Here is a 12,611-nt window from a genome sequence, read left to right as displayed (position 1 = left end):
AAGGATTACTTTATCAACCACCATCAACTTTAAAAATCTCCCGTGAAATATTTTTCAAATACAAAAGTTTAGAACTCGTGGATGAGACAAGAAAGGCATAAATATAAAGCTTGAACTGTGGAGGAACACGTTAGAACCAAAGACTTTAAGCTTAGCTAAAACCAAATTAATGGAATGTAAGTTCATAAGGATAGAGAGGTGGGGTGAGAGACTCATCAAGTTACAATTAGAGAATATCAATTCCGATATCTTGAATTAATTGTTTAAAAAGAATAAAAGATATCACTCATAGAATCAAAATAGGATGGTTAAAGTGTAAAAGTGCAGTCAGAATTTTAAGTGATCGTAAAATCCCTTTAAAACTAAAAATAAAGGGTATGTGCAGCCAGAAAATGCTGTTCATAAGACCATCTTTACTGTACAGCTCAAAATGCTGAGTAGTTAAGAACTAACATATGCAAAATTTGAGCATAACTGAAATGAAGATGTTAAAGGGTATGTGCAACCAGACAAGTAAAGGCAAAATTAGAAAAGAGATTATTCATAATAAGGTTGAAATGATAGACTATTGAAGATAAAATGAACAAGAAGCAATTAATATATTTGAGCATGCAAGAAGAAAAGTAATAGATCCACCTGTAAAGCAAATTAAATGAAACTCAATAAACTTTTAGCAAATGAGGTAGAGGACCAAAGCAATATGGTGAGAAACCTTTAGACATAACATGGGATATAAGATGTGAGAGACAGAGATGATAGAAGACTAGAATTCACGTTGCCGTCCCCTATGAGATTATTAAGAATTGTGTCCCTACCTATGAGATTATTAAGAATTGTGATGATGCAGAGAGATACATCCCGAAGATATGTTATCATAAGTATAATAAAAGTAAATTTCATAGGGGATCTTGTAGTCAATAAAAGTAATGAAAAAGTAAATTTTGTTACTGCTACTTTCTGACTAGTACTTTTTCATTATTTTAATTGTGCATATAATTGCTAAATTAAAATTTTGGGGTACTTGTTAAAGTAGCAAATGTGCTGAATACTCATGTAGTACTGAAAAGCCACCTCTGACTTTAGACTTTTGGGGAGTTGGGGATGGCAGATAGGGGAGTTGGTTGGCTCATGAAATTGAGAATCAAATATGAGATCCAGAGTAAATGTTAGTCAACATCAGTGTTATGCCTTTTTTCTTTCTGGTTTAATTCATTACTGACACAACTTCAAGTTATATGGAACATACCTTCCGTATGCCTCTTATAGCAACCAAAAGCTTTTTGCCCATCAGATCTTTGAAGACACTGTCTTTTTCAAGAGCTTCTACAGATTCTGAAAGAGACTTTGGCAATCTTAGAAGTTCTGAGCCAAGGTTAGAAGGGTTTTCATCTGCCATTTAGAAAATATTGTTAAAATGTCAGATAGCACCATGCTTTTCTTCAATATGCAGAAATTAAGCACATATACAATATTCTCCATCACCTTTACTACAATAACAACAATTACAAGCTCTAATCCAGTAAGTGGATTCAAACTAATTTAATAAAATTTAAATACCAAATATGGAGAGTGAAAATAGCAAATAAAAAAAAAAAAAAAAACATGTAATGCTGGTTGAGGAGTTGGTCCAAACAACATAAATACATATATATATATATTATAAATATGTATAAGGTCCATAGTGACACGTCAAAGAGACATTAACCTTCAGGGGGGAAAATCTACGGAGCAGTTCACTTCTGTACTAAATTCTGGCCAGGAACTTGTGTCCTGGTTCATATAACTATGATATTCAAGATGTCAAAACTATGATCATAACAAAATAGTCTTTTCGACTACAACTGAAGTTAAATTTTAAATTTGGTTTCTCCAGTAACTCCTAAAAGTGCAAGATGGACAGTAAGCAAATTTTTGTGATTTCAAAAAATTGCAAAGACAAGAAGGAAAGCATAGAACTAGAATTACCAAAATGTTTTTTGAAATACCAGTTACTACAAGATGATACAATCATACCAATGGGTTTTGGCAGACTAAGATGTCTGCGTAGACCATCAATCCCAGCAGCAATTATAGAAGCCAGCCCTAGGTATGGATTCGCACACCCATCAAATGCTTTAATCTCAAAGTTGCTCACAACACCACCTGGTACTCCAGGTGGACATGCAGTTCTTAACGGAGCTTCTCGGTTTTCTTTTCCCCAGCACTGGTATGCTCCACTCCATGTGTTGGGTTTTATGCGATCATAACTACAGATCAATAGCAGTTAAACAGGAGAAATTAGAGGCAAACTATACTACTTGAGTATTTACAAATTCAATAAACACCCATCCCAACACACACATCCCCAAGTTTCTTCCGTAGCTTCAACCAATCCACTAAAACATCAAATCCAGAGGCTTTGGATGAATATAATTTTATTTCTGATATCATGGAACTGATCAATAAGTCATATATAATTTTGATCCTTCAAACTATATTACATGTAAACGAAATATGAAAAAAAATACATATTGTAGGATTTTATACAAACAATGTAAATGGAGGGTGTAAAATATTATTGCTACTCATTGATTGCATGACTAGACCCTTCTCTTATAGGGCTGGGAAATCTGTACATTTAGGAATATACTAAAAATAAAAAGATTATACAATCAAGAATATTTACAAGATACAATAGGATCTTTCTAAAAATGAGGATATGATTAAGCATTGAGGATATGATCAGATCCTGCAAGATATGAAAGCTTTCTGACTTTAGGAAGATCTTGTAGGATTGCATAGTACTCGACTATTTTGAGAAGATAGTTGAGTATCCCATGATAGTTGAGTCTTGTACTTGAGTATCTATCTTACTCGAGTACTATCCTGTAAATACTTGAGGATATACTTGATTATCCAACACTCCCCCTCAAGATGGTTTGTGAATATCTTCCATGCCTATCTTGGCAATAATCCCATGGAAAGTTGTGCTGGTTAGGGCTTTAGTAAAGACATCAGCAAGCTGATTCTTTGATTGAACAAAAGTGATACATAGCTGCCCTGTAGTGAGTTTCTCCTTGATGAAATGTCTCTCTCTCTCAATATGCTTGGTCCTATTGTGCTGAACAGGATTGTTGACAATGCTTATTGCTGTTTTGTTGTCACAGTACAACATGATAGGCATGTCATTGATCGGTCCAAGTTCTTCCAATACTTTCCTTATCCATAAGAGTTCACACACTCCTAGGGCCATGGTTCTGTATTCAACTTCTGCACTTTATCTGGTTACTACATTCTGTTTCTTACATCTCCATGAGACCAGATTTCCTCCAACGAAAGTGCAATATCCAGACGTGGACAGCCTATCATCAAGGGATCCTGTCCGGTCAACATCAATAAAACCTTCAATATTAAAATGCCCTTTTGTTTGAGAACAATATATCTTTCCCTAGCGCGGTTTTTAGGTACCTTAGGATCCTATAGACTGCTTCCATGTGAATATCCTTAGGTCTATGCATGAATTGGCTTAGAACTCTGTAAGCATCGACAATGTCTGGTCTAGTATGAGATAGATAAGTTTCCTCACTAATCTCTATTATCTACCTTGATTCACTTCATCTCCTTCTCCAGTTTTCCGTCTATGGTTTACCTCAATTGGAGTGTTAGCAGGTTTACATCCCAACATCCTTGTTTCCTTTAGCAGATCTAAGACATACTTACTTTGGATATGAGATTCCTTTGCAACCTCCATACCAAGAAAGTATTTTAATTTTCCAAGGTCCTTAATCTCAAATTCTATTCTTAGATATGCTTTTAGCCTTTCAACTTCATTTGGATCATTTCCAATTACAACAATGTCATGCACATAAACAATAAGGACTGTTACCTTACCTCCTTTGTTTTTGAGGAACATGGTGTGATCTGCATTGCTGTGATGGAAACCAAATGTTGTAACAGCCTTATTGAATCTCTCGAACCAGGTATTGGGAGACTGTTTGAGACCATATAAGGCCTTTCGAAGCTTACATACCTTTCCTATGGTTTAAATATCGGCGAATCCTAGATGTATCTCCATGTAAACTTCTTCTTCCAAGTCTCTATTTAGGAAAGCATTCCTAACATTTAATTGATATAATTCCCAGTCCAAGGTAGCTGCACATGATGAAGTGTCCAGATAGTGTTCATCTTTGCCATTGGGGCAAACGTCTCCTCATAATTAATGCCGTAAGTTTGGGTAAATCCCTTCGCAACCACTCTCGCCTTTAATCTTTCTACCTGTCCATCTGCATTATATTTAATAGTGAAAACCCACCTACAACCAACAGTTTTCTTTCCTTCTGGTAGAGTGGTCAACTCCTAGGTTTTGTTCTATTTGAGAGCAATCATCTCTTCTAGCATTGCTTGTTTCCATTGTGGGTTTTCAATTGCTTGTCTCCAGCTAGATGGAACTACTGTAGAATCTATACAAGATAGGAAGGTTTTGTACGGTGTGGATAGAAAATCATAGGCACCATGATTGGATATAGGATGATGTGTGCATTTCTGATTCCTTTTCTACATGCTATAGGGAGATGTAAGTCAGAATCAAGATTAGAAGTAGGAATTAGCAAGTTACTTGTGTTGCTATCAAGATCTGTTGAAGCCGAGATGTCCTCTTAGCTAGGTAGATCATTAAGATTGGCCTTGCGTTTGCAGGAGTAAATCCTCAAGTTACCAAAATCTATTGTTGCAGGTACTCGAGTACTCACGTCCTCAGCCAATTGAATATCTTTTGGCAATAATCAAGTATCTTCTTATGGTACCCGAGTATCACCTTCTAGTAGTCTGGTATCTTCTTTTGGGACTCGAGTATCAACCTCTAGTAGTCGAGTATATTCTTCCAATAGTTGAGTATTACTTGTAGTATTGTCTGCAACATTTGTTCCAACGGAAAAAAAAAATCTGTTAGGTTTGTCTCCCCCTTAGTTGCTTGTCTCATATAGGTATCACAGGGGAGGGAAAAAGGTAGAGAGCCAAAGTAAGTAGTCTTATGAAAGGTAACATCGAGACTGACAAAGGTCTAACGAGTGAGAGGATGGTAGCATTTGTAGCCCTTCTGGGTGGCAGAGTAACCAATGAAAACACACCGTTAGGCACAAGGGTCTAATTTGGTGAGATGGGGAGAATGGTTACAAACAAAACAAGTACAACCAAATACTTTAGGTGGAATGGGGTAGGATGAGGAACCGAGAAGGTCTAAAGGGGCTTTAAAATCAAGTGTCTGTAAGGGCATCCTATTGATGAGATAAACAACTATAAGAACAACATCTCCCCAATAAGGATTGGGTACCTGCATGGTAAATAGGAAGGAGCGAGCAACTTCTAGAAGATGTCAATTTTTTCTCTAAGCCACTCCATTCTAAGCTGGGGTATCCACACTACTAGTCTAATGAATGATGCCTTTGTCCCCTAAGAAATCCTAAAAACCTTTTTCCTTGTATTCCAACTCATTATCACTCCTTAATACTTGGATTTTGGCATTAAATTGAGTGAACACCATGTGATAGAATGTTTGGAAATCCTTAATGACTTCACTCTTAGATGTCATTAAGTATAGCCACATTATTCGACTATAGAAATTAATGAAAGTAAGGAACCGCAATTTAGCTAAATCGGGAAATAATTTGCCAAGAATCGTAAAAGAAGGATGCCCCAACAGGTGATGCCATTAAATGATTTCTTGATGGGTAGTGCTAGTAAATGCTGTAGCCATGGCTTGAGCAGTTGCTTGGGGAACTTTCTCCAACATGTATAGGTCATCTCTCAGTCTACCATAGCCAATTGTTCTCTCGGTGTTCAAGTCTTGGAAAACACAGTAGGTCGGGAAGAAAATGGCCTTACAATTAAGATCATGAGTGAGAGAGCTAACTAAAAGTAGGTTGTTGGCAAAGTTAGGAACATGTAAAATAGAGGAAAGCTTTGAAGGAGTGCAGTGTACAGACCGTTTGCCAGCAATAGAAGAGTGTGTGCCATTTACTATTTTAACTTTATTGTTACTAGAACAAGGGTAGTAGGATGTAAGGCTAAACATGTCATGTGTGCAAATGATTATCCACATTCAACAACATTGAATGTAGATGAGAGAGCCTTACTAGGTTGGGCAAAATGAGAAGAGAGCATAGTAGGGGATGATGAGGCAACAAATGGTTCCACCTTAACCTTAGACATAAGCTGTTGAAGAAAGGCCACTTCTTCATGAGTTAAAGTGGCTACTCTTGATTCACCTTTTGAGTCAGCCTTTGCAGGAACAGTGGAAACAGCTTCTGATATGTGAGCCTAAGCACGTCCATCATTTCTTTTACCCTTTCCTTTGGTTGGTTTTCCATGTAGAAACCAACAGGTCTCCTTGGTATGCCTAGGTTTACCGCAACACTCACACCTCACTTGTTCCTCAGTAGAACCAGGGAATCCTTCACTAGATGGTTTTACAATCATGGACCCACTGTTTGTAGCGGTAGGTGCAAGCATGACATGTATGCGGCTTTCTTCCTGCTGAATGTAGGAGTAAGACTGCTTTAGGGAAGGGAATGGATCTTTATCGAGGATTTGGACCTTAACTAGATCATATTCCACATTAAGTCTGGCCAAGAAATCAAAGACTCTCTCCTTTTCCATCAACTTCTGGATCTTTGTAGCATCACTAGGACCCTCAGCCTGGAAATCTTGGTAGTAATCAAGCTCTTGCCACAAGCTGCTCAACTCAGCATAGCATTGAGCAATAGTTAATTTTCCTTGTTTGATCTCATGAATTTCCTTCCGGATTTCATAGATTTGGGGTACTGCACTCCATATTTTCCAAGCTGTGTTGAGTATAAAATTCCCTTTTGCTATGCTTGGCTGCATAGAATTTAGCAACCAAGACATAACCAGGGAATTCTCTAGTTCCCATTGTTTGAATCCAAATGAACTGAGTTTTGTTTTTGTACCTTTGACTCTAGTGATATATTCCTCCAGCCATTTGGCTTTGATGAACAACTTGCAAGAGCAGGACCAAGCAAGATAGTTGCTTCCATCAAGCCTAACGAGACTAAAAAGTAAACTTGTTGGAAGTTTAATGAATGGAATAACTTCCATAATATCATAGATCCGTGTTATGTCAATATATACACAAAGGTTCCTAAGAAAACTCCTAATTTTTAGGAATAGATTACACTCTTAATATTTAGGTATAGATTACAACATGTTTTAGATTAAGATCAATCTTAAATCTGGATTTCCTTATATGACATTAAGGAATATCCTTATCCTTCTAGTTGGATATCTTCTTCATCTTTATCTTTATCATCTTTTTTTCTTATCCTCTCGGTCATATCTTAAATTTTTCTCCTTTATCTTTTCCAACACTCCCACTGAAGTTGGTGAATAGATATTTACCATTCCCAGTTTGCCTCGAATAGATTCAAATCCTTGCTTCTGCATTGCTTTAGTAAGGATGTCTGCCTCTTGAAACTCAGTAAGGATATATGTGAGACTTATATCTCCTCTTTCTATTTCTTGCTTGACAAAGTGCCAATCAATTCTTATATGTTTCATCCAGTCATGTTGTACTGGATTATTTACAATACTAATGGCCGACTTACTGTCACAGTAAAGCACTTTTGGTGAGGACACTGAAAGTTGTAAGTCTTCACCATTTTCTCCACCCAAATAACCTCACATAGCCTTTGTGCAATAGCTCTAAACTTTGCTTCTGCATTGTTTCTTGCCACCACTGATTGCTTCTTGCTTCTCTAGATTACCAAATTCCCCCATAGTTTTGTACAAAAACCAAATGTAGACCTGTTGTCTTCAATAGAACCAGCCCAATCAACATCCACAAATGCACTTATTCTTCTATCTTGACTCTTCTTAAACAAGGGTCATTTTCCAAGTGTTCCTTTGAGGTACTTGAGAATGTGATAGGCTGCCTCAAGATGTCTTCTTGTAGGTGAATACATGAACTGACTTACTATGCTTACAACATATGTAATATCAGGTTTTGTAAGTGATAGATATATCAACTTGCCCACTAATCATTGATATCTCCCTTTGTCTACTTGATACACCTTTTTGCTGTATTCTTTATTCTTCCAATTAGGTTCTAAGGGGGTATTAGCAGGTTTGCATCAAAACTTACCAGTTTCTTTCAATAGATCAATCGTGTATTTCATTCAAGATATACATATCCCTTCCTTGCTTTTGGATACTTCCATCCCTAAAAAATATTTTAATTCTCCCAAATCCTTTACTTCAAATGCAGCCCTTGGTTTTCCTTTTAGATGTTCAATTTCCAATGTATTGTCTCCTGTGATGATAATGTCATCCACATGGACAATAAGAATTGTTTTCCTGCCATCTGCTTCAATTTTTGTAAAGAGGGTGTAGTCTACTTGCCCTTGTTTGTATCCTAGCTGAATAATGGTGTCACTAAATCGCTTGAACCCTCCCTTGGAGACTATTTTAGACCATATAGTGATTTATTTAACTTGCATGCCTTTCCTCTTGTGTTTTCTGTTCAAAACTCAGGAGTATCCTCATATAAATTTTCTCGTCTAGCTTTCCATTCAAGAATGCATTCTTGATGTCCAACTAATGCAGCTTCCAATCTAGATTAACAGCCACAGAAAGTAACACTCGGATAGAATTAAGCTTGGCCACCGGAGGAAAAGTCTCATAATTGAGTCCTTGGGTTTGGGTAAACTCTTGGGCTACTAATCTTGCCTTGTACCTGTCAATACTTCCATTAGACTTGTACTTGTTTGTAAAGACCCATTTGCGGCCAACAACCTTCTTTCCCTCTAGTAGATTGACAATATCCCGAGTGCCATTAGCTTCTAGGGCCTGCATCTCATCCATTACTGCTTTCTTCTACTTCTCATATTGCAATGCATGATGTATATACTTAGGAATCACTTTATCATCAATGTTGACTGTGAAGGCCTTGAACTGTGGACGTAGCTTTGAATATTTCACATAATTTGAAATAGGGTGCTTTGTACACGATCTCCCTTATTTCCATAGTGCTATTGGGATATCTAGATTATCAAACCTGTTAGATGTAGCCTTTTCCATGCTACCACTGCCCTTAGTTTTTGGACCTATCTATGGATCAAACATTGGGCTTGGTTGAGGGTCACGAGGCCATCTAGAATATACCAAAGTTGGTTTATCCAAGGCTAGATTTTCTTGAATCCGGTCTTCATGATCTCCCCTTGAATTAGACATTGAAGTTTGAGTAGGAATAAGGGGTTCAAGGGCTGATTTAGTGGTAGTAGGAGGTTCAGGATCTTGGATCATGGGTAGAGGCAAAATAGAGTCCCATTGTTCCTCTCCACTAGGAATTTGTTCCTGTAGAGGAATGGTACGAAAAAATGGTTGATGTTCAAGAAAGGATACATCACAAGATACAATGAGACGTTTTGTAGAAGGGTGGTAGCACTTGTAGGCTTGTTGAGTGGGAGAATACCCAACAAATATGCATTTAAGGGCTTTAGGTTCAAGTTTAGATTGAGAGGGTTGATGTTTATGAACAAACACAGTACACCTAAAGAATTTTGGTGATAGGGAATTTAGAACCTGATTGTAATGAGGATGGGAATCAAGTAGGACACTCAAAGGGGTTCTAAATGAAAGTACATTGGAGGGAAGCCGGTTAATAAGGTAAGAAGAAGTAAGAATAGCTTCTCCCCAGTAGGCATTAGGGACTGAGTTGGTGAACATAATTGCCCTTGCAGTCTCAACGAGGTGGCGATTTTTCTTTTCTACCACTCCATTTTGTTAGGGATTGTAAGAGCATGAACTTTGATGAAAGATGCCATGTTTAGTTAGATAATTATTGAATTCATTTGAGAAGTATTCCCTACCATTATCTGAACGTAAAACATGGATTGAAGATTGAAAGGCATTGTTGATCATTTGATGAAACCTTTTAAATACAACATAGGCTTCAGATTTGTGGCATTAAGAACACCCAACTAACCCTTGTGTGGTCATCTATAAATGTGATAAACCACTGAGTGTTAATCAAATTAGAAGTCCTTGCTGGCCCCATATATCACTATGAATCAAATAGAATGGCTTTGTAGGTTTATATGCATGAGATGGATGAGAAATTATTGTTTGTTTAGCAAGGATACATTGCTCACAATGAAAGGAATGACTTCTTTTATTAATGAAAATATAGGAATACAAGAATTTGAGATGATTGAAACTAGGGTGTCCTAAACACTAGTGCCATAACATAAGTTCAGAATTTGAAATAATAGACAAAGAAGATTGGATTTGAGACTTAGATCCAAGGGACTGACCATTCTTTGAAACATAGTAGAAGCCTCTTTTTTCCTCAACACTGTCAATCATCTTCCTCAAAGATAGATCTTGAAATTCACAATAGGAAGGAAAGAATGTCACCAAACACGTCTCTTCTTTGGTTAACTTACTGACAGCAGGTTGCACTTTAAATTAGGCACAAACAATACTGATTTTAGATTTAGGCCTGCCACATTAGCTGTACCTTTCCCTAGAGCCATGGCTGTGGTACCATTAGCCATTGAAATTGGTAAACCTTGATCACAAAGTTCATAGGCTGATAACACTTTCAAATATAGGTATACCTTGCTTAGAAAGAGGCACTACCGGGTTAGGAGCTTCACTTGTCTTAGATTTGATCACCTTGGTTTGGCTCAATAGTTGTTGTAACATCTCCAACTAATTTGCAAATAGGTTGGTTTATTTTTCGGTTTTCACTTCTCCTCCATAGGCTGCTTGATTTCCCTTTCTCTGATTTTTAGGCTTCCAGTTTATTGGTTTGCCATGAATTTTCTAGCAAGTTTCCTTTGTGTATACGGCTTGTTCCAGTGATTGCACCAAGGTTTTTCCTTTTGTTGCTCTCCTTGGATGGATTAGATGTTTTTATCCTTCAGGAGACCAATGCTGATGTTTGTAAGTTTACATCAGAATCAAAATTTAGGAATAGATTACTCTCCTAATATTTAGGTATAGATTACAACATGTTTTGTTAAAATTATGCTAATCTAATCTTGATCCTATAATATTCTAGGATCAGTGTTTTATGTAAATATTATGTAAATATAGAAAGTTAATAATGGTAGGATGCTGTCAATTATTTCCTTCATTTTTTGCTAATAATCCTCTCCTAAAAAGAGGATGTTGTTCACATTCATTTGGATCTATCAAGACATTTTTAAGTCTAATTTCTAAGTTGGTATTAGAGTAGGGATTTAGGGATTAAATTACAACCGTTCACTGTGAAACCCTAGGCTGCCCATCAATTATAACCGTTGACCCAAGATTTGTTGGGCACCTCTGCCTCTTGATTGATCGTCATCCATCTACAAGTTGGAGGCCAGATATTGTCATCGACTGAGGAAGACGAACAACTGTTGGAGACAACTGTCGGAACAACCGCCATCGTCGACGAAGACGACACGGGCCTGCTTGCTGCTACATTGGACTGTATTTCCGATCTTAGATCCACCGGTGCCATTCTCAAACACCGCCACCATCGCCGACCGCGTTCCTAGATTCTACCAACTGCTCGCGGTCTTTGTACCTTGATTGCCATTCGCCATCAATCGTTGGCCGCCACCTCCCAGTGTTGCTACCGCCCTTACACTGGCAACCACTTCTCTGATTTTGTCAACTAGTTTCTTCTTCCTCATCCATGTCCAAAGTTACCTCTGAAACCACTGCACACCTTGTTGTTGCCATCCCAACAAAAATGCCAGCAACCCAGCCAACCCATTCTGTCCAAATCACCACTATCCACTTAAATGGAGATAATTTTCTTCGCTAGTCTCAATCAGTCCGGATGTATATTCGTGGGCAAGGGAAAATTGGCTATCTTACCGGGGACAAGAAGGTACTTGTAGCAGATGACCTATCCCATTCCATTTGGGATGCTGAAAACTCCAGAGTAATGACATGGCTGGTCAATTCCATAGATAAAGATATTAGTTCCAATTATATGTGCTATCCTATTGCAAAAGAATTGTGGGATAATGTAAATCAGATGTATTCTGACCTGAGGAACTAATCTTAGGTTTTTGAATTGACTTTGAAATTGGGAGAGGTTCGACAAGGAGATGATTCTGTCACTAAGTACTTCCATTATTTGAAGTGATTGTGGCAAGATCTTGATCTCTTCAGCACATATGAGTGGAAATCTACAAATGATTGCAACCACCATAAGAAACTAGTTGAAGATAGCCGTATTTACAAGTTTCTTGCTGGTCTTAATATCGAGTTCGATGAAGTGCGAGGAAAGATCATTGGTCGGTCTCCCCTTCCTCTTATTGGTGACATATTTGCCGAAGTTAGAAGTGAAGAAAGCCGAATGAGTGTCATGCTAGGAAAAAAAACCACTAGTGAGTCACTTGAAAATTTTGCCCTAATTACTAATGCTACTGCCTACAAGGCTGCAATTACCAGCGTAAAAGCGATGAGCGACCTCAAGTCTGGTGTGACTATTGCAACAAGCCACACCATACTCTTGAGACTTGTTGGAAAATTCATGGTAAACTTGCCAATTGGAAGAGCAGTAAGCAAGGAGAAAAGAGCCACTGTGGGGTCCCTACTACCAATGGGGTTGATAC

General features: G+C 37.7%; 1 protein-coding gene across 1 annotated transcript in view; it reads right to left on the bottom strand.

Moving 5' to 3' along the window:
• The window catches only part of LOC127789104 (protein fluG), a 78,960-nt gene that overhangs the window by 1,191 nt on the left and 65,158 nt on the right, over nt 1-12,611 (bottom strand). Inside the window, exons 16-17 of the mRNA XM_052317886.1 lie at nt 2,014-2,246; nt 1,247-1,389 (exon numbers count right to left, since the gene is read on the bottom strand). Coding sequence (XP_052173846.1) covers nt 1,247-1,389; nt 2,014-2,246 — 376 coding nt within the window. The remainder of the gene's footprint in view (nt 1-1,246; nt 1,390-2,013; nt 2,247-12,611) is intronic.

Source organism: Diospyros lotus, chromosome 13, assembly GCF_014633365.1.
Source record: "Diospyros lotus cultivar Yz01 chromosome 13, ASM1463336v1, whole genome shotgun sequence".
Taxonomy (NCBI): Eukaryota; Viridiplantae; Streptophyta; class Magnoliopsida; order Ericales; family Ebenaceae; genus Diospyros; species Diospyros lotus.
The sequence above is the reverse complement of the archived record's forward strand: the minus strand, read 5'-3'. Positions and strand labels throughout refer to the sequence as shown.